At 43.3% G+C, this 23,336-nt stretch overlaps 1 protein-coding gene across 1 annotated transcript in view; it reads right to left on the reverse strand.

Moving 5' to 3' along the window:
- Positions 1-449: 449 nt before the first annotated feature.
- Positions 450-23,336, reverse strand: part of shq1 (SHQ1, H/ACA ribonucleoprotein assembly factor) — a 33,861-nt gene continuing 10,974 nt past the window's right edge. Inside the window, 5 exon segments of the mRNA XM_054616799.1 lie at positions 450-1,591; positions 1,593-1,859; positions 12,406-12,526; positions 17,739-17,862; positions 23,031-23,084. Coding sequence (XP_054472774.1) covers positions 1,186-1,591; positions 1,593-1,859; positions 12,406-12,526; positions 17,739-17,862; positions 23,031-23,084 — 972 coding nt within the window. The 3' untranslated portion in view covers positions 450-1,185.

Raw genomic sequence — 23,336 nt, forward strand, 5'->3', positions numbered from 1 at the left:
CCGCCTACCCGAGGAGCCATCATCACCGCCGGCTCCTCCTGAGCGGACTTCATTCATGTGGGAAGAAATTCTCCTTTAAAAAAAAAATATAAATAAGCCAGAGGCAACCCAGTGCTTGGCTGTGCTTGACCGATCACTCCCTCAGCCTGTTATGACCAGTTAAAATCATAAAACCAGGCGAATTCATTTCTGTAACTCTCCTTCAATTACAGTAATGAACACAAGCACACTCTGGGGACACAAATTAAAATCTATTTCCCTGCAGGGTAGGTGGATATCGTTGCAGCCAATGTATGAGGACATCTCCATGCATGAGCTGGCCAGAGTGTCAGATGCCCTCGGGGTTGGCCCTCCAGGGCGCTCTTATCTCTCAAAAAACAAACCGGATCCCTCGCCGCGGCCTCGCTCGCAGCCCTCATCCATCTGCCTGACATGTGCTTCCTTGTTTGTTTTCTCTCGCCACTCTAGACGCGGCCGGCGAAATTGAGCCGTGTCGACGACGCTCCGCCGTTCGTGCCAGATGAATCGATCACTCCCGCGCGGCCCACAGCTCCGTTTAGTGCCGACAAGAGTCTTTTCCACTTCAATCAATGCTTTGGGAAAGCAGTTAGAGCTTCTCCTTCTATTTATTGGGAAAAGAAAAGCTCCCTAAAAGTAGCTCCGAAACCACCTCGTTTGTCAGTCACCATGTTTGTCAGGTCCCTGGAATGACATTCCTGTTCGGTTTCATTTCGAGCCTAACATGCATTTATAGACTGAGTTTGTTACTATGGCTATACGCGTGGGTAGGAGAGAAGATACACACTAACAGCGGAGGTCTAGTTCACAAACTAAAGCAGAAATAATTCATATAAACTCAAACACAGCATGTTCAGAGAGTGGAAATATATTTGTGGAGCATGTAGAATGCAGAAGAAAAAAAAAAGTCAGATAACACATGAGGCAGAAGAAGTACGCTGCCTCTCTCTTCTATACTCTAAATGACAAAAGCATACACTTGCTCTTTAAACAAACATATCAAAATGAAGTAAGAGAATATCATTATTTAAAGTCAATTTTAGAGGAGGGTTGCAGCACCAAAAATTGTTTCGAATTGAAGTCATCAAAAACCAAATAGTCTCATGTTCTTACACAGAGTCAGTTAATAATTCATCACGTAGCTCCCAGGTTCCACAACATCGTCTCTCAGCAGATGAAGTCGCTCTCATCGAGATCCTCCCGTGTTTGGACGATGAGCAGGGGGTTTCTGCGAGGACTCGGCTCTAACAAAGTCCCGCTGCTCCTCCTCCTCCTCCTCCCCGGTGTTGCGTCTTCTTTCGCTGCTCCGCTGTTCACCCGTGAATCTGTTCTCTCTGCTTCGCGGCAGCTGGAGTCTGGAGAGATTCTCAGCTCCTCCGCCACCCGTTCCCCCAGCTCCTGGATCAGCAGGCTGGAGCCTTCTGAGGCTGAGGGGAGGGCACACTCCGCCTCCCTCTCCGCTGAGAGGAGTGTGCTCGTGGGCTCCTGGGGGATGGGAGAGGCAGCAGAGAAGGGCTGGGGCTGTGGAGGGTTGTCCTTAGACGCCCCCCCTCCTCCTCCCCCTCCCCCCCCCTCCCTTGTTGGATTCGGTGCAGCTTTCCCCTTCAGCCTCAGATTCCTCGCTCTCATCGGACGACTCACTGCTGCTGCTGGAATCTCCGCTGCTGTCACTGTGGGATGTCGGAGCGCAGTCAGAGGCTGCTCCCTCTTCCTCCTCCTCCTCCTCCTCCTCGGCCACCATTGTCGCTGCCTCCTCTAGCTCCTCGAGTTCCAGCTCCAAGTCCTTTTTCTGCAGGGAGGCTTTTTGTAACGTCACGGCCAACGCTGACAACTTCTTTGACCTGAGGAGATAAAAAAAGTGGGACAAGTTAGGAGAGAAAAAAAAAAAAACGTCTCTTTGTTCAATCACGAGCTGCATGAGCACAAAGGGGGAAATAAAAGAGACATCAAACTACTACATCAGTGGTACCCGAGAGAGAGAGAGAGAGAGAGAGAGAGAGAGAGAGAGACTGAGTGATCGACTGGCTCTGCGTACTAAAGACATAGCCACAGGATAACCATCTACAAATCTAATACCCATTAACCATATCCCATTCTCATCTGAATGCTAAGTAGACCGCGATTTGCCGAGGCGCGGGGGGTGCTCAATGAAATATGGAAATATGGATGTTTAATAATGTAGGGAGATGAGCTGCAGTGATACGCCGGGCTCGTTCTCTCTCTCCCTCTCTACCTCCTCCCTGCCCCCACCGCTGCTCCCTCTGCGAGAGGTGATAAGAGAGGGATTACAGAGAGAGAGAGAGAGAGAGAGAGAGAGAGAGAGAGAGAGACTGCCCCTCCCCCCACCCCGGTCCTGCACATGCAACCGCCCGCTCACTTTCACCTCTGCATTGTGAGAGGAACAAGCCACCAGTTGGAGGCTGCAAACAGAGGAGCCTTTCACACCAGACACGATGCGAATAATATATATTATAAAGAATGCATTTGTGCTGTTTTTTGGTTGATAAAAAGATTCTGACAGTGTGATCTGAATTTTTAACTGGATATTTTATCCAACAATCAGGCTGTAGAGGGGATCTAAAGCCGGGTTTGCACCAAGAAGTTCCTGTTGATCTTAGTCCTGGAACTACTTTTCAAGGAACTAAAAAGGTTCCTTCAGCCTATTGTCCGGAATAGTGACCTGGAGACTGAAGAGGGCTGCTGAAGGTTGCAGGGGAAATACACTCTGCAGACTGCAGTTCAGTGTTGCGGACCGTTGCATCTATAAATACACGTTGATTTGGGTTTTGTCTCCCTGCGATGACATTTACTGCTGTACAGTATTTACTGATGCACGTTGTAATGAATGAAGTGAAGAGGAGGGAAGTAAAACTAAGAGCGTTTGTCTCCAAAGAAAATCATCTGTTGAGTGTTTGATGGTTATTTATTTGTGCTATAGAATGTATCCGCCATAAAAGAATCAAAATAACTCTTTCATTCTGAGCATCACTCACAGCACCGCCGAGCAGTCTCTCTCTCTCCTACCGCTCACCCTCTCTTCTTCTCTCTCTTTTTTCGATGATAGCAGAAAGCAAAACCTTTCTTCGCATTTAATGTTATCGCAGAAAGAGAAATGGGCTCCCCTCGTTTTTAAGATTACCCTAAATCCTCCTGGCTTTATCAACGAACCGGTACACGAGTTGAAGCAGTGGTGCTGTGTGTGTGTGTGTTTGACCAATCAGCGAAGGTCAACCCCACAAACCACATCTCAAAAGGTTCCTGTACTTTCAGAAAGTACTACCCCAGGGCCTTAGGGTGGTAAAATGCTGGTCCCTGTGGTCGAAACAAAAACATCTTCCTCAAAAGGTTCCGAATCTTTGCTGAAAAGTTCCTGCGGTCCAAAAGGGGCCAAATACAATCAAAACAAGCACATTTTGAGAATAAATCCTGTAGAATGGGATCAGGGTAACAGATTGCAGTCGTGCAGAAAACAGTCAATAAAAGTCTGCACAGAGAATGGTCTACGAGCTGCAGCCTGAACGTCTCCACAGATTAAGATTAAGAGAAAGCCCCCATAAAGCAGTACATTAAACAATGTCCCCCGTTCCCCGGCTTCAGTTTTATAGTTGTGTCCCCCACAGAAGACACAACAGACTCCATGAAGAGAGGGAAGGTGTTTTATTGCTGTTGAATGTCCTCCTACACGGCCCCATTTGTGTGGAGCCATCGGATTGTTGGGAGGCCCCCGCTTGCACATTATTCACGCTGGGAATGCCTGCCACGCTGCCAAAAACTTAAGTGGTTGCTATTCGTCGCCCGGCGCGGTTTAAGGCGTGTGTGCCGCCCCTACTGCCATGGTGATTACAAGATGACCTCTGTGGGTCACTGCGATTCAGACTATGGCCATTCAGGGTAGGATAAAGTGTGTGTGTGTGTGTGTGTGTGTGTGTGTGTGTGTGTGTGTGTGTGTGTGTGTGTGTGTGTGGGGCTACTCCTCCGCTGGCATTCACATTTTCACACTGGGCTTTCGCTGCCCTCTCTGGCCCAATTAACCCACTGCTGAGCGCCAGAGTGGCTCCTCATTAGCGGGCCGTCCTAATGAGCTCCCTATTCTGGTGAGTAAAGTGTTTATGGAAGCAGCGTGTAGGGGCTGTGTATTCATTTAAGACCTCAGGAGGGACTATGTAAACAGATCTTATAGTCCAGCACATTCTCTTCTCTGTACACCGAGAAAGGAATAGTCTTGGGGTTGAGGGTGGGGTGGGCGGGGGATGTGGGAAAGCGTCGAGATGCCCTTTCTCACATGGCGCCCTTAATCCAAAAATGTTTTGGCAGTTTTTCTCGGTCACAACGTGGCAGAATTTGAAAACAGTAGCCAAAGTCGATTTTTCCTGCTAAGATGCTCGGGCAACCTGCCAGCTCAGAATGTAGAAAGAAAATACTTAAAAAAAAAAAAAAAAATCTTCCCCTGTGGTTTCAGTCGTTGAGCTGGGAGTTGTGGCTGAAAAATGCACGACATTTTCGAGCTACAAAATCTGTAAATCCCATCAAATTAAACCCACAATACACTAAATAGAAAGGAAAAAAAAAATGTATGTACATTATGAATAGGATTTGATTGCTTCTTGCATTAAATATGGTAATATTCTGCATTACCATATTAATCCTTTAATGCATTCTATTGATCCTACTGACAAGTCTTATTTGTGTGGCTAAAGCCTAAAATAGCACACTCCTCTGTGCCATAGAGATCCTATTAAAAACAAATCAATGAGCCACACTGTTAAACACGGCGACATGTTCCATCATTACTGCAGTGCCCAGCTGTTGTAGGACATTATGTTTGCCTTATTTAGCAATGGAAAAAAATACATATATGAGCTGTTTTTATGACATCTTCAGTAGGGAGCAATGGACCGGACAGAGAAGGGACGCAATCTTTGAGATGAGACAAAATAACTGCCGCAGTGATAACTTTAAAGGCTTCTCCTGTGTGATGGTATGACAGTATAAACTGCCGTGCAACGTTATCGCATCTGAGAAGTCTTCAGATTCCCTGCTCTCAAACTGGACTCCGATTATGTCATGTTCACTGGTAATTCGGGTTGATTTCGGTCTGAACCCCAGTTTGGGCACAACAGGGCTTTGGGTTGAACACTGAAGTCATCAAGCAGTTATAGCATGCCATATTCACTGTCATCCTTCAGTGTGTTAGCATGCAAACATTAAGCAAATTATTGCCAAACACAAATTACCGCTGAGGCTGATGGGAATGTCATTAGTTTTCCATGTATTTGGTCATTAACCAAAACATTGGACAAGCTGAAATTTTGGCCTGATGGCACTGGATCAATTGTGGATCTGTGTACCAAATTTGATGGCAATGCAACCAACAGTTGAACAGTCAGTCCAAACAAAAGTGGACCAACCAACATTGCCATCCCTCAACCATGTTGTCTGCTTAACGGCTGTGTAGCGGAAGCTGATTTTCCAATTCATACAGTAGCACATAAATGCACCACACTGACAGACTTACCAAATCAATCTGTGCATTACAAATTAAAGTAGAAGGGACACCTTGCTTAATATACACACGCAATCATGTCAGCACTTGAGTTGTCTTAAGATGCGAACAACAAAAAATGCTTTCCTTTTTTGGGATTCTGCGGTCTCCATGTGTAAAAGCCACTAAACACAGGCACAACTTTTTTTTCAATATTTTTATTTTTATTTATTTTTTTTACAAATGGCCCTTTCCCCACACTGACTACAGGATATGAAGGCATTAAAATGTAGCCCTGACTAATGATGACGAGTGTGTGCAGGCTGCATGGAGCCTGTTTGGGTCCCGGGCTCCATAAAAGCCACTTGAGAGCTTCCTGTAGTGAGGCTCGGGCTAGAAGAGCCTCCTGCAGCACAGCCACTTCAAAGACTGCCCTGTATTCTCTTTCCCCCCCGTGGGAAGTCATTATTGAGTTAGCATTGGGGAGGCGCGCTTGTTTTCTCTCCCCCTCCTTTGCTCTGTGGTTGGAGAAGCTCAGCCTGCGGTGAATACAAAGGCTCTGTCCAGGAGGGATAATGTTGTACACAATCCAGTCATTACTGCACCGCTCTTGTGGCCTGCCTTCATTAAACTGAGGAGGGCTGGCTTTTTCAAGGTTGGAAAAACTTCTGGCGAGACAAAGACGCCTCCATCTGCCAAAGTCTTTAGATGAGAATGGGATGTGTGTATGTGTGGAGGAGCCGAAGCTAAATTACAATCTGACATTTCTTTCATCGGGCTCGTGTTCATTGAAACAGCAACTCATTCAGCACGCCTGTGCTCTTGAAAAGCATCGCAGATAAAGCTTGTCTTCAGATGTATAAATCTGTGTAATATGAGCACCAGAGTTTCCTCAGTGCGACTCGGCATCCTTCGCTAGCTGAGGGGGATAAAAAGCCGACACCGGGAGATGCGATCCGTCACTGTGACTGAATGCTGGAAGGGTCTGAGGCACTGGATGCCACTTCCATTCCAGAAATGTGAAACGCAGATGTATTTATTCAACACGCCGGTGTTGTAGCTCAGACTTCGAGCTGCTTGTGAAAGACTTATTGTACTGTACAAACACTGATTTGTCATAAATATCTGTTAACTGTCAGGTATGGATTTTTTCAATCTGAGTCTCTTTTTGTTTTTGCCGCTTTGGACGTCATTCCTACCAGCTGTAATACAATCTTAACAATTTCATGACATGACATTCATGAACTTGCTTACTCCATTGCTAACTTGTATCAGAAAACTTAGGCAACTATTTGACTTGATAGCCAGCGTGTCGGTAAATTGGAATTTGCAGACCTCCTGGTTTATCTTTCTAACTGTACCAACAGCGTTTTTTTATCAGCAGCCAGCGGCTTGGGTCTGGGAATGGCAATGTCCTGTGGACAACACACCATCACTTTTAAATGTAATTTCTTGACAGCTATTGGATGGATCCCCATCAAACGTTGTAGATTTATTCATTGTCCCCATGAGGATGACACCTATTGACTTATGTAATCCCCTGATTTTTGCTCTAGCACCCCCAATGGGTTGACATCTGTGGTTTTAAGTGAAATCTCCAACAGCTATTGAATGGATCACCATTCATTTATTGTATTTTATTCATGTTCCCCAGAAGATGAAGCCCATTGACTTTGGCGATCCCCTGACTTTTCTTCCACCCCAATAGTTGGGTTTGGATTAAATGTCTTGACATCTATTGGATGGATGACCATGAAACTTTGTACAGACTTTCATGTTCCCCTCGGAATGAATTGTAATAACTTTGGTGATCGATGTCAATCATGCTCCCAGATCTCAACTTCTACCCTGTTGAGTAAAATGTTACCATAACCAATAGAAAGAATAACAAATCAACAAAAGTAAGACTAAGTTTGTATTTAAACAATTTATTTTCCTTCAAAGTCCAAGCAAAATGGAAGTTTAAGCCTCTTGAGCTACTGTGCTGTAACTTATTTCACAGTTACAATAGGGGTTTAAATCAAATCCTTTTCATTTGAATTAAAGCTTTTATACCGCATTGAATTGGGCCCTCTTAAAAAAAGGACTTCTCTATTATCCACAAATGCGGTTTTCTATAACCAATGTGGCTGGCTAGTGACCCAAAGTCTCACTTGATTTCTTTATTTTTATTTAAAGTGAGTGCAAGATGAGTCATGACGTATATTTGATATATAACGAGAGATAAATTAACAATTAACAGAGGGACAAATGATTAAAACCGGGAGAATGCATTTTGCAGTTCACTGGGGCTTGAAGGTGGAGCATACAAAGGAATGTTGTTGTTGTTTTTTTTACTACAAACTACATTCAGCTCATTTTTAATCTGCTTTTCCTGTCCCCTCTCATATTTTGATACAGGTTATCCTCAAACATTAAATACCTGAAATTGTATTAATATATGTTCAATGTGTCTGTTTTACATTTAACTGTTAATATCTATCTATCTCTAAAAGTGACAGGAAAGCTGATGCTTGTAGCACTTGTTTAATCAGCATCTGCAAAAAACGATAGAAATCCCTTTAGTATAATCGATTGTAATAACTCGAGTGGGCACTTCAAACATGGATGGAGGAAATTATGCAAACGCAGTGTGTGTTTAAGATGAGCCTGTGTACTCAAGACAAAAAGCTGGAGTGGCCTCACGCTGGGTGGAAATCTGTACTACTTATCCCCGTTAGCCGGGAGACATTTGCATCTTTGTTCTCCCCAGCGGGGGCCTCCAGGCTCTCCTTCAGCGCTGAGGCTAACATCTGATAGAGCAGCTCCATTATCTGTTTCAAAGCCTCCAGGGCGGGCGTTTGACAGCTGAGTGACGCTGCCTGGTGGTTCTAAGCAAACAACTGGTTGTCACATCAGCTGTGTGGTTGGGCGGGGGGGTTGACGTCAGCCAAGCTACGAGACAATTCCTCATTTTCTTCCACGTTGGGAGCATAACAAAACAGAAGTGGACCTGCAACGGCTAATTTGAATTTTCCAGGGAAAAGCCGCCAAGCACAAGTAAAGTGAAAACACCTATTTTGCTAAGTAGCCAATGGGAAAGTCTGGGTAATAGGGGCCTTGAGCTTAACATCACAAAGAGGTGTACTAAGGTGAATTGACAACAGGGGGGATGGGTGTTAACACCAAGCACCAAGTACACATTTAAAGCGTCTGACATGCTGACCCCCGTAATTGACCCCCCTTGCCCCGATACGTTCCCAGTTGTTGCAGCTCCAGATGCGGTTCTCTGTGGGGGAGCTGCTGCCAGGAGCTGCCGACGCTCTCAGTGTCCACTGTCAGGCACAAGGTGCTGAGGGCGAATGAGAAAAAGGGAGGAGGAGGAGAGTGTGTAGAAATCCTGAGGGGTTCTTCATCCTCCAGAAATCAAAAGGATGGGCTCCCGATAAAGAATGTCTACGACTTCATTCTTGGCAGCTTCCTTTGTTGTTTTCATGTAGTGCTGCACGCATTCTTTTTCTTCGTCGTCCTCCCTTTCTTCAGTGAAAACAACACCCATTGTTTTGTGTTTTTTTTTTTTTTTTTTTTTTTTTTTTTTTTTTTTTTAGGGAGGGGTGGTGGCTGCTCACTTCACACCTTCCATTCACAAGTTTTTAAATCCGGCCATTTATCTGCGATTAATGTCTCAACCATTTCTTGTTAATTCTATAGTCTCTCTGGAGCAATGTGCGATTGTCTGATTCTCACATCCTTTAGACAATTCACAGATTCACTCACTGGAAACATGAGTCTCACCTCACTTCCCTCCTTAAACCTTGGAGCACAACGCTCGTTTGTTTTTTTCCTGCTAGAATCTAATTGACCCAATTAATTAAGGTAGGGTGGATGGTTTCAAGTGAAACGGCGCTGGAAAAAAGGAAGTCGAAGCCCTTCTTATTTAACTGAGGTACAGTAACACGACACCAGGCTTATTTGTCTTTGCTGGCTGCCGCGGATCTACGCTGGCCTCTGTCCAAGCTTTTTTTGATAAAAGGGAAAGACGACAAAGAAGAGAGAAAGTGAGGCGACTTGCTTTTTACTTCGCAGTCCAGCAGCTCTGCAGGGTGCTTTGGCATCTGTGGACCTCGGAAAGCAAAGCCTGAAACTAATAGACTGGCGACTGCTGCTCCATTTGGAGGATCTGCTAGCAATAAATGGGATCAGATGGGTGAGTTAAGGGTGAAGGTAAAACAGATTCCACGAGGAAAATCTGTGTTAAATTCTGGAACAATGATCACTGCGGCAAAAAAAAAAAAGACAATGTGAAGAGCAATTTGCTTTGAGGTTGCACTCTTGATTTCAATGGGGAGGGTTGTGCTCTGACTCCGTGTGTCGGAGGAAAGGGGAGCGCCTGCCCTGAGGCTTAAATCACACTGAAGCCTTTACGAGGTTGTAAATTTGAGACCGATGTCTCGGCAGTCAGAGAAACTTTAGGAGTAATGCATGTGCGACAGTGAGGATATTAAATAAATCAACCACCCCCTGCCAACAAACATCCTTTAATCGGCACGTCCATCATGCCCAGCTGATCGCGGCGGCTGGCTGCACGGAGTGACAAGATACAGGGATTGCACCAGGGGGGGTATAGATTACATCTCATTTTACCGCTCGGCTCCCAGAGGGGACTCACTTAGCGGAGGATGACAAAACCCTGCACGGTGGGGAATATCTAGCGCCAAAAAAAAGCAACGCCTACGCGATCAGTCATCAAACCTGTCAGACGGCACAAAAGGGCCGCCACAACAAACAAGCGTGTGTGACGGCGGAGGGGTTGTTCTGTTCTCCAAAGCTCAGAGAAAAACAGGCCTGGCTCTCCTGTGCTGCTTTGCATTTTGACTTTAATATCATACTCCAAACACAGGAGCAGAAACCACTAGTGATGACTGCATGGATGTTCTACCAGGACTGAGCAAGAAGACATTCTGCTGAATTGGTTGCTCTTTCAAGTGGTTGGAGATGGAAGTGGTTTTCCTAATCCGAAATTATTTAACACAACATGTCGGCTAATATAAGAGGATTTAAAAACTGTGGAACTTCCTTCCTTCCTTTATTGACAGGAGAAAAAACAAAAACAGAAAAGGGCAAATGTAACAATTCAATCACAGGTCGCTGCTACGAGGGCTCGGGCTAATCCATTTAATGATCGATGCCGGGTGTAGCAGGAGCCAGCATGTTAGGTCAGGCTGACATTTAGTTCCAATGTACAGCGGAGGAGCAGAGAGGAGGAGCGGGGGCGGGGAGGGAGCCTTTAAAAGTGCAAGTGTGTCTTCTCAGAAAGATATCTATGTGTGACGTGCAACTTTTCCACATTCAAATGTCTATAAACATCTAGACCTATGTTATATATTTTGTTGAGTTGTGCTCTTACATTATCCCAAATGTTTCCAACAATTTTCAGAGAGAAATTATCCGTTTCATTTGGTTGCCTGTCAATGGCGTCATATCGCCTTTGCGCATGCATTTCCTACCAGAAGCTGTCATACATCTACTTTTTATCCAGTTTACAATGTTTTGAATTATATATTTGAACTGGATTAAGGATTTGAGGCATGGGACATCTGGATCTTAAGCAATCAGAGAAAACAAGTTAAAGTGGCCCTATTATGCTTTCCCACTTTTTCCCTCTTCTTTAGTGTGTTATATATATTTTGTACATGTAAAAGGTCCGTAGGGTGTAAAACCTGAAGTCCACGCCTAAAAGGAGTTACCCTCCCCCTCAGAAGCTCCTGATCTGCCTGAAACGGCTCCATTGAATTCTCTCCTTCACTTCTGTAACTTTATGAGGTCACAATGTTACGGAAGTGACGCAAAACTCTCCGGCTAGTTTGGCCCGCCCTCAAACAACAAAAGAGAGGGATAGAGTTGAAGCTCCGCAGGAAGAGTTTTGTGAAATGTTGCCCAATCACAACAGAGCGGGCTAGCTGACCAATCAAAGCAGCGTTAGCTGCAGGCCTTCCGTACACTGTTTTTTCACGTGAAACTGCTTTATTCTGTGTTTTTACCAGTTATAATCAGAGGGTCCCTTTTTCCAGGAGATATTTCATATAATTTGGAGAAGCTGACTGCAATGAGAACAATGGTGGTGAAGACAGCTCCAGCTATGATCCAACGCTACTATAAGGCTTCACCAAAGGGTCTCACCGAGAGACCCCTAGCGGCAGTAAGTTACATATTATGCATTCAAGATTCCAGCATCCGTAGCATTTTTAAGAACAGAATTCAAGACATTAGTTGGAAAAATGCAGAAATGAGTATGTGGGGAGGGTGGGGAGGAAGAGGAGGGGGGGCACTAAATCCCTGCAGACCTTTTATCGTGTCTGCATCTGGGCGCCAAGCCTACAACATCAGGCAAGCATTTTTCAACTGGGCTTTTTCCAGGCGAGCACACCACTTGGCTGAACCCTGGCCAAGAGTAAAACAGGCCTCATTACTGAGCGATGTGCTCGCGGGCTCACATTTGAAATGTGTAAGCAATTGTGAAATACATTTTCTGAGTAGGAGAGATTTATGGACCTATACCATTTGGAGGAAGAGTGCAGATTTTTGAGAGTTTGGCTTGCGATGCTACAGCGGAGGTTCACACCCACGGAAGACACGGGAAGCCCCGGCTCACACGTGCGATTTTTAAAAATTTCACACGGAGTGAATCTGCTGAGTGCGGCCGGGTCTTTTAAAACTTGCTGATGGTACTTATTACACACGATAAAGGAGTTAAGAGAGGCTGCATGTCTCAATGGCTTGGTCATTCAATTGGCCCTGCTGTGACAAATGAGTCGTCTAATCCTCTCCTCTAAAGCACTGATGTATCATGGGGACCGAGTGGCAGGTAGCTCTCTGAAGATGAACGTCTCTGATGTTTGTGCGTGTGTGTGTACGTGTGAACTTACTTGACCCTCTGGATCCAGACGCAGTAGTCTGTGATGTACAGATCGTTCAGTATGTAGGCTGGGTCGTTCTCTCGGAACACTCTGTGAATATCCAGCAGGCATTTGAGGACACAGGCTTTCCCTGGGTACAGGAACACACCGCGGCATGCAAATGGAAAAACAGTGTTATTCGCGCTCGGTATTAAGGATGACAATGCACTCCAGCTGCTGGCACACGCAGCATGCATCTAAAGAGCTTGCAGTCATTGTTCCATACATAAAAGGCGAGGTAGAAGATCAGAGGGAAAACCTGGCGAGCTGCGGAGTAATTTGATCCATGCGGTTTAAGAAGACTTCCTGAACCAAGAAGTGGTTTCGACTGAGACAAAAGACCCAAAGAAGACAAACTCTATTTTTTGGCTCTCAGTCTGTCAATTTAATGGTGGATCTGCTCAGGCTTTCTGTCAAAAAAATGTGTTTGCCTTGATCCGTCAAAAATAGCACTGAATGCTTTTGATGATTTTCCACTTGAAAGCTATTCAAGTGTGCCCATGCGGCATCATTAGAGTCTTCATCTGAATGATTGTGATCTGACAAACCCAAAAGGCCTGATTTAATCATTTATTGTTTTTACAGTGATCAATAATTCAATCCAGTGAGGTAAAAAAAAAAAGTTTTTTGTGTATTCACTTTATTAAATCCAATATAGGGCACTTAACTACGCAGCTTCAAGCCCTCTGGGGCGCTCTCATTTTCTTAAAGTCCTGTTTGGTCTTAAATGAAGAGTATCAACATGTCAAAGCCTTCGAGGGGGTCGAGCAGACAACAGCGTATAACACAGGTGCGATGTTATGCTGATGATACCGTAGTATGGATTTGCCACCCACTCTGAATCACAGCTTAGGTGTTTGAACTACTTTAGTAAATGCAATTTGGCTTCTTCTCTTGTTGAAATATGGACACAGCTACAGACTACTGTGATACTACTGGGCTTATGCTCAAACAAAACCATTTGAGAGATTACTTTATTCCCCTGCCCCGTATGCAAATGTCCCCCGCTTAAAGAAGATTAATTTGAAGATATTTGTTGGTTTTATGAAGCTCTGGGATTGGGTTGGAGGCAGCAGGAATCAAGATAAATATCTCAAAACCTTGGCACGTAGAACCAAAAATATCTGCATAGTATATCCCACTTACATGCTATTGAGGAAATATGGGCTCTTTGGGGACGTGGGTGAGCTGATGCCTTAACAACTCAGATAAAGAGTACAGAAACATTATAGTTTCATCTACAACCACCAAAAGCACACAACACTTCTCCTTTAAATTAAATCCTATTAAATTAAAACCCCGTCATCTGCTTCATGGTTAGGAAATGACACTTTAGAACATAATCTATGTAGATCAAGAGGTAACCAAAGCGGTTTAAACAGTTTTTGTTACGAGTCATATGACATGGTTTATGGTCGACACCTGCACTAAAATATGATAATTTCAGCTTTCAACACCACTAAGGCATCACATGGGATCTCCATTTGTTATTCTGGCAAATTACTTCCCCCCCCCCTGCTGCATACAACAAGCCAAACAAGCCACAGCCCTTCTCCCTCCAATCAGGCGTATAAATAGCCTCATGATGTGGCTAGTGATCCACCGAGGGCGAAGGAGAGAATGCTCCCCTGTACCTCCGCAGAGCCGGTTGGCATTGTCCAGAGACATTCCAGCCGAATCAAAATAAACTGCGCACTCCCAGTGAGGAAAACCTTAGGCAAACATTTGGTTCTCATTTAAGAATGGGATCGCATGCTGGGAACTCAAACTCAGGACTTGTGTGAGGCAAACACACACTCGCTTCCAAGATTTGACTTATTTTTTTCAAAAAGGGAAGATAAATTAATTGTTTGAAGGAAATGAGAGGAAAGGTTGCTCTCAGTTCAACACTGATGTTTTTTGGTGAGATACCAATAAGAAGTAGGCAAGGGGTCTTAATTGGGTGTGAGCAGGTTATCCAATGAGTGTGGAAAATCCAAATTCAAATGTACAACAGTAATTCCTTCATGGCTGCCAAGTGAGAAGGCTTGTATAGATGCAGAAGTGGGGCGTGAAGTGGAAAAAAAACAAAGCCTGCTGTGTCTTTTGGACAAAAACACAAAAATGCAGAGATTCCAAAAGCACCCCCACCCCACATTTAATGCTTTACTTCCAAATGAAATAAATACATCAACATTAATGTTTATTCAGCTTGGAGTTCTGTCCTAGTATGTAAAGACATATATACTAAGAAACATATCTCATGTGTCAACCCCATCGATTTAAAATGTTTCTGTCTTACACCAAATATTTACTAGGTGTGCTATAATTGGACCACAACTTTGTTTTAGTGTCTATTACAAAAATGGAGAATAACATCCATGTCAGTTGGATTGGATTTACAACTCTCCTCTCCGTAGCAAGCCACGGAATAGATTTATCATCACTGAATCAGCTTGTACGCAGCAGTATGGGTGGAGAAGAAAATGTAGATTCACTTAAGTATCGCAATATTGTATTTCATGGTTTATTCTTCGATACTGTATCGATTCTAAAAAAATAAAATGCAAAGATTTCTGGCAGAAAGCAGCTCAATTTTGTGTTGTGTTTAAACCCCTCCGACCGCTAGATAGCAATGTTATAATACAGCCCTACACAGTAGTAAAGGATGGCATGTAGTTTCATATCAGGAGACACCAAATTTGATGATGAAATTTCTGATGTTCATTTTTTGATTCGGGATGATTGCATTTCAATATGAACCAAGAGATTGTTTTATGTGTGGAAGGGACAAAGATAACATAAAAGTCTCTTTAAGGTAGAACACTACTGTTATTGAAATTGTGACTCAGAGGGAATTGGGTGGGCCAAACAGTGCTCATTATTTGAGTAGAATTCAGCTTGTTCTGATAAAGAATCTGTGTCTTTTCTAAGATATTTAAAATGAAAAACATAAGAATTTTGTGGTTGATACCAGCATAACGCAGATTTTGTCCAGTTGATTTTGTTACTTAAAAGGAAGCTAAACTTTTTATCTAAAGATAAGTATGTCATCTGCAAAGAGAAAAATGTGATGACCAGTAAAATATACTATTGCTGGTTTAATGACTGAACATTTCCCTACTGCCTGGGCTAGTGGATCCATTGATGAAATAAATGATACAGGGATAGTTCTTTCCAGAAATGTGATAGCTAAAGTTTTTTTTAATTTTACTCAGATGAAGAACATTTCTTAAATCTATTATTATATTCATTCATCTCACTTTACAGTTTCTGAGAGCAAGAACAGGCAGCCAAAGTAAAAAAGGAAAAGTAGTACAAAGACTTCTGCATTTGTCTGATTTTGCCACTGATGATGTGCTTTAAAAAGGCAGGAGAGGCACATCTTCATCCAGTGTCAGGTCTAAAGTACCAGGGCAATCCAGCCACGACCACTGCACTGACATCACAATCTAGTTCAATGAAGTTCAATAGTCTAGTTCAGTACATCTAGTTTAAGTCAATGCACATGATGTAGCATTCAATATCAGCCACCTCCTGTCATACTTTCCTTTTCATTCAAGTCCTTTTGTCACACATGACCATACACACAATCCATGCATCTCATCCCACCAGTGCCCCTTAAATGTTCACACCCTTCTCTGGTTGTAGAATCTCATCACTCTTCCTCGATTTTCCATAATTATGTCAGAGTGCTTTTTTGACCTACAATTTGATTAAATCCCAAACTTTCCCTGCCCTCTTAGAATTTCGGAAGAAATTCCATGACCAGCCCAAACTATGCCTCAATTAATGACAGCAGAGATGCCTGTTGTATAGCTGTGTAACAGAGGACCTGATCTGACATTTCTTGTCTACCTGCCCAGTAGCTTTAGTCACAATCACTTTGGCAGCGTGGAGAGTATTCTCAAGGAGCTCCTCCACCTGCTTCCTGAGGGCTGTTCAAATATTTACCCCCCGGATAACATTTCCTCGAAAGGCCTTAACCTGTGCGCTGCCGTTAATGGGTTTGTTTTGCTAATACCTCTGAATGTTTGCTTTCACGGCCACTTAAATTAAGTGCCTCGAAACTGTAGCGTGCATTTCCATTTGCTTTATCCTGACAAATTAATTAGTGTGTAATGCAATGCTGGGAGAAAACACACCCTCAGACACACGCCAGGCTGAATTACTGTAGTGTTACAGTTCATTAAGGGAAAGCCATATTACTCAGACTTCCCTAATGCTTGAAAATAATGAAGGTTATGAGTCGTGAGCAAAAAACAATAGTGAAATAATGTTTTTCCCCCCCCATTAATAAATTGACACAAATAAACAAAGCCGACACGGCAGAAAAAGTGTTTCTGAGGTAGGAGAGAGAAGGTGAGGGGGAAGAGTGACTCCAGCTGCTGTTTCCCTGGCTCTCTTGATCAACTCATCTTCCTACTTAATGAGGCGCAGAAATGCTAATCCGGAGCTTAAAAGGCCTTTAATTTGCTGTCATTTACCAGCGTTAAAATCATCACAAGCTGGATAATCTTAGCCCTCACACATCCTGAGTGTGTTTACACCGCTGCGTTTCATCTGTCCGTGGGGGCTTTTGATTTAATGATTACTCTGGGATTTGAGATATCCAAGTCAACAGTCCGTTCTCCACTAATCCACATCCCGCTCCCCAGAAGTGGTGGGAGTGGGGCCACTCTCTTGTTTGGCTGGGGGGAATATTATTTTAAAAACACACACTGGATCATGAAACACTTTCTCCAAACTCGTTACGTCCAGCAGGCTGCTTCCGCTCGACAATGTGCCCTAAAGGCATGCTGCTAAAGAGTCAAGATGTCTTTCTAGCAGCTTACACACACAGTAGCTGTGATTCCTTTCAATTGTCCAGTTCATTTTTAAATAATGAAAGCAAATAAGGTGTATTTCTATCAACTGGTTTGGAGCAAATTAACTCAGCTACAGTGTAGTTTGGTCAGATGTTGGCGCTATGGGATGCGCAGGGTCTTCAATCCACCCGAGTGGAAGAAGACGAGGTTGGGCACAGACTGTATAGAAGAAGTGGACGTAGTTATTGTGACGTCACCCATTGGTTTGGGGACTGAGGATTTGAAGGCTCGAGTTTGGAGATTTCGCAATCGCCTTAGTCTTAGTGTTGTTTTTGTCGCAACCAATGAACAAAAGTTAAATTGTTTGGAATGCGGAGGATTGACGTTGAGACTCCCCTTTATGGTCTATTTGACTCTAAATGGACCATAACTTACCAAATGAACATCATGCTGTATTGAAAAAGAAAAACAAGCAATTGAGGGGGGGGGGGGGGCATGGTGCTTCGGGCAACTCACCTGACTGCAAAATCTTTGTTGTGTCACGAACAGCCGCTGATACCATTTTAAAGTGTCTATAGAGTGGGTAGCACAAAACCCTCCGTCCAAATGACACCAGGACGTCTTGCAAGGAGCCGTAGGTCTGCAGAACAGAGAACACGAAACTCAGAAATCTATCCTGCACAAAAACAGACCATGTTTTTTATTCAATAAGAGAAGGAAGTGGAGATGCAGCTGAAAGTAAAGGTTTTATTTCGTCCATATATTTCGAGCCCAGATTATTTTCCTTCCTCTACCTTTTTTTTTTTTTTTTTTTTTTTTTTACTGGATCCCATTGGTGTGCATTGCAGTCGCTGGTGCGCTAATTACTCCTAACAACTCCTGGCAAAAAAAGGGGCTCACAACTCTTAAACACCTCGGCAGCCCTGTCCCTGTTAATTGCTGCTTCTCTCTAATCACTGCCTTCACTCTCAGATTTTCTTCTCCGCACTAATGGACGCGCCGCCCCGGCGACAGAGCCAGAGATTGTTATCTCGTGTTTCTCCCTCTTTCTTTTCTCCGTGGCTTGTTAAGGATGTGTTGCGAGCTCGCGAGTGCGTGTCATCCGGGATCATGCTCTCTCCCTCGGGCTTGTTTGGCAGGAGTGTAAATAAGGTCTGCTGCTGCAGGGAGTCGCTCACAGCCGCACCAGCGCAGTTGACTGAGGACAAGTAAACATGCAGCAGATGGAGGGAGGAGGGGGTGAGGTTGTAGCGAGGGAGGAGATTGTTAGGCATAGGGGAAGAGAGATAGACAGTGAGAGCGGGGGAAAAAAAATAAAATAGAGATAGCAGAGAGGGAGAAGAGAGTGAAGAAGCAGAGCTGATTTCAGCGGTGACACACAGACAGACAGGCAGGCAGTCAAAGACAGAGAGGAATCTATTGTAGAGCACAAGGTGAAGGGAAGAGGAGGAGGCGGGGAGTGGGGGGAGTCGAGCGAGGCGGGACTGTCAATGGGAGCCGACAGCTCTGCAGACTGACTGACGAGCAGTTAAAGGGCTGCCAGGCAGGTGGAGACTGTTCTCAACTCCAGTGTCACCGCGGCAGGGGAAACTACAAACACTCAAACTGTGGTCAAGGTCCTGGCAACCGAACTCCTCAAGGCCGCCTCAGTGGCTTCTTTATAATTACAATGATTTGATCGCGCCTTCTGAGGATGCTTTGGGACACATCTGTAGTGAAGACTGAGCTCTAATGTGCAACATTTTTTAGAAGGATCGTCTATTAAAGTCTGTCTAGGCTGATGCACAACTGGCAGCCCGCAACCCTCTTGGCACCAATAATAATAGAATCAAATACAATAGAGGCATTGGGCAACAGGCCTGGTCTACAGAAACAATTTGTTCTAGCCTTCATTATCATTAAAATAGCTGAGGTTTGCTTCCTGGTGGTTTGTTCAGGGGTTAGGGCATATGTGACACGAGCCTCCTCCAGAATGTGATAACACTAAGTGCAAGAGACTAAGAACTGCAGCAGAAAATATTTGGTTCTTTGATAAGAGGGTCAAAGGTAAGTCTGTTTACATTTTTCAAGCTGGAGGTAAAAAATTATTTAAATGTTTCTTACCAAAATGCACCGTAAGTCATAGATTTGAAAATTCTTTTACATTTGTGGCTGAATATGCAGGAAAATATCTGATAGGCCTCTTAGCCGCTGCAAACAGTTGCAGAGGCTTATGGGCACCATGCCAAAATGACAAAACATGAGAAACGAATATGAAATCGTTCAAACTGGTGGGCATAACATAAACCTTTATGATCTTTAGATCAATCGGGAGTGTGATGTGCGTTTCTACGTCCAGTTGAGGGTATTGTTTTATGATGAAATGGAAATACAGAGAGAGGGGAAAAAAATTCCAGAAGAATTGTGATTGGCTGCTTGGGATTTTTCCTACAAGTTTCTGAAACAAGTGGAGAATGTTGATAATGAAGAGTCGTCAGTGAAATAGTTACTTGGATGTCAGTAAAGTGCTTGCATAGCCCAACTGTTACGTCGGGAATATCAGGATTAAGTATGGTACATCCCTCTTGTTATCAACATCTGAAATCCGATGCTGAACTCAACATCTAAACATGCACCATGAGTATCTAAGATGAGCCTCCCATTAATTCAATTCAATTCAGTTTATTTTGTATAGCCCAGAATCACAAATTACAAATTTGCCTCAGAGGGCTTTACAATCTGTGCACATGCGACATCCTCTGTCCTTCCCTCACATCGGCACAGGAAAAACTCCCCTAAAAAACCCCTTTAACAGGGAGAAAAAAGGAAGAAACCTATGGGAGAACGACAGAGGAGGGATCCTTCTCCCAGGATGGACAGAATGCAATAAATGTCATGTGTACAGAATGAGCAGCATAACAGTTCTTAGATACAACACATTCAATGTATATGACATAAATTCATATACAGCCTCTAACATCAACTACATCCAGCTTTACATAGATGCATTCTGATGCCATGCGGGAACTACAATTTATATGACACATCTACATGTCATGTGGACACAACACACTCTGTTACCGCTCTGTTAAGGGCCGTTTCTCTGTCCCAACATGGTGATGAGGTGCTAGGGCTGGCAGTGCCCACATTACTGTAAATGCATGTTTCCTCTACAATTTGACTTCCACACTGAGAAGAGAACCTTCAAACAGAATTCCCTCAGCCTTGCAGAACAGACAGAAAACTACATTATTTAGGACAACTACACCTGCAAAGATACTATATAACTGAAATGTTAAGAAATGAACCACTACCGATATCGGGGCCGATACTGACTCAAATAGCTGGATCAGGTAGAGATGGCAAGGCGATGATCTATCACATTCAATTCTATACGTTATACTATAAACATTATATACTGGAATTTTAATTTGTGTTGATGTTTTGACCAATTAGTTGCTGCGTTAAAAAAGGTTTACATTTGAATTGTAATTCCTGTTGCTTGTGTCTGACTTATTCTTTAAATAATAAATTCAACAATTCAATAAATGTACATCTATGTATTTATTTGTTCACTTTGTTTTAAAAAGCAAAGGTAGCAATGTTTAAGTCAAGCCGGATGTTTCCTTTAACGTAAAAAGAATGACCAAGAATCCAAATTGATCTCATATTCATGTTTACACGCAAGAATTAAGTCTTCATCTAAAAAAAAGAAAAGACAAATGAAACCACCATGTTAACACCTGAATTTGACCATACAGAAATACTAAAACAAGAGATAACGGGGGAGCAGGAAACACTAGAATAAACCGTGTGATTTGTCTGTCAAAACAAAAGCATCCTATCAACCACTTCACTAGATGCAGCCATCATCAGCCACAGGAGGAGGCAGAGATTTAGCTATTCCCTGCTGTTTTGGCAAGTCAATGTGGAACCTTACCCTCTATAAAATCATCTGGTGTGAATGGATCCCAGTTTGACACAAAACATGCTGTCCTGCTATTGTTCACATGGGCTAAGATGTGAGGTGTGAAAACTCCTTTTTCTAACTCCAGTCACGCACGCTCCACACTCAAGAGACTGTCTAGTGGCAGGTTGTGAGCAGACAGACCACACACAAACACACACACACACACACACACACACACACACACACACACACACACACACACACACACACACACACACACACACACACACACACACACACACACACACACACACACACACACACACACACACACACACGCCATCACTTGCTCTTTGAATTGGGAACACCTGTTACTGCTGTTGTACAGGAGCGTAAAAAACTCCCTGAAGATCCCCCTGAAGGTCTGTGTTGGCGACATTGATAGTTCCTGGACCTGGACTGTTAACTTCAGAGTCATTAAACTCTGATGCATCTGTCAACATATTTACACAGAGTGAAACCATCTGTGTGTGTCTGTGTGTGTGTGTGTGTGTGTGTGTGTGTGTGTGTGTGTGTGTGTGTGTGTGTGTGAGTGAAAGTCACACAAACCCATTAACACATCAATATTCACCTCGAGAGTCTCTTTAATCATTTTATAAACACATCCAACCCAGTTGCCAGTAAAGGCAAGGAGCTGCAGAGTCATGATTGGAGGCAGCTGCATGTCTGAGAGTCATAAGAGGATTTCTAAAAAGAGGTACGACAATCTTAGTCATATTGTTGCTTTTTCAAAGAATCACAGTTCATCGCACCCACGTTGTGCCTCATGCAGCAACATTCTCTTAACTTTCTTTTATATTTTCTGTTTAGATAAAAAACTAAAAGTCAAATCCAGATGCACCAAACGTTCTTAACCATCCACATCTGCTGCTACCCAGGTGTGTTGATTGATAAATATCACTTGAGCTTACATAAGAGGCGTGTGGCCGATTGTTTATGATAAGCACAGGGAATGCTGTGTGCAAACAATCTGGCACATGCTCAAGAATTGAAGAGATGCCACAAAATAGGTGTAGAAGAAGAAGAAGAAGAAGAAGAAGAAGAAGAAGAAGAAGAAGAAGAAGAAGAAGAAGAAGAAGAAGAAGAAGAACTTCAGCAATAGCTACATTGAGGTACTGTTAAATACATTTAAACAAATTTAAATTTGATTTTCTAAAGTGTCCCTACTGGTGTTACAGGAAAATATAAACGCATCGAAGGGCAGTATGTAAGCCATTCTGAAGCTGAACACACCCAATATCACGCAAGGGTTTATGTAGTCTTAATTAGGATTAATGGACCAATAGTATTTCTTCAGCCCGCAAATGAAATAGCACAATCATTTCAATTAACTAATATAATTATCTATATTCTTCTTAAAAATTGTCTTTCCTTTCATTGGACAACAATTTTTGAACTGTAAAAACACGTTGGTTTTTTTTCTTGCAGTGCTCGTAATATCTTCTCTTACCTAAGGGTAGAGCAAAAACTTTAAAACATTGGTGAATGCCAGAAATCAATGTGTACTCACTTGTGGATAGGAAGAAAAACTGAGAGAAAATATGTTCAATCCCTTCCTGCATGAGGCTCATTGTTTTTATTAAGTTTGTCTGATGGCTGAAATAACTGATGGAAAAGTATAGCAAAATAAGTAAGAATAAGTTTTCTTTCCTTGTTTAACAACCAGTTCCTTTGTCAACATAAACCTAACTTGAAGGTTAGAAGAATTGCTTCTGTGAGAATGCCATCATTGAGATACCGGGCAAGCCACTCAACCCAGTTCGCCAAAACCCTCCTGTCTCGCTCTGATGGGAAACACTTCAATGGAAATCATTCCGTTTCTGCCATGAACCGTCTCTATATTTGTTCATTTCACTCACCTCCAGCCAGCAGAGAGTCCCACTGAGTTTTCTGATAGTCCACGGGGACTCAACCTGCGGGGGGACAAAGGAGACCACTTATCACCACAACAATAAAAGACAGGAAACACACAGTACAATTATTGCTGCTTGGAAAAAAGCATGTTCACAGTAAAGAGCAGGCTATAAGCTATTTCAAATAAACTAGGGGGCTTTTAGTTAGACTCTCTCCATATCAGAATATTGCGTATGGAAATTGAATGTTTTAATTCAACATTCTGCAGTATCAAATATCCCTGGTATGTCATGAACACATGCTATATGAAC

This window comes from Anoplopoma fimbria, chromosome 17, assembly GCF_027596085.1.
Source record: "Anoplopoma fimbria isolate UVic2021 breed Golden Eagle Sablefish chromosome 17, Afim_UVic_2022, whole genome shotgun sequence".
Lineage (NCBI taxonomy): Eukaryota > Metazoa > Chordata > Actinopteri > Perciformes > Anoplopomatidae > Anoplopoma > Anoplopoma fimbria.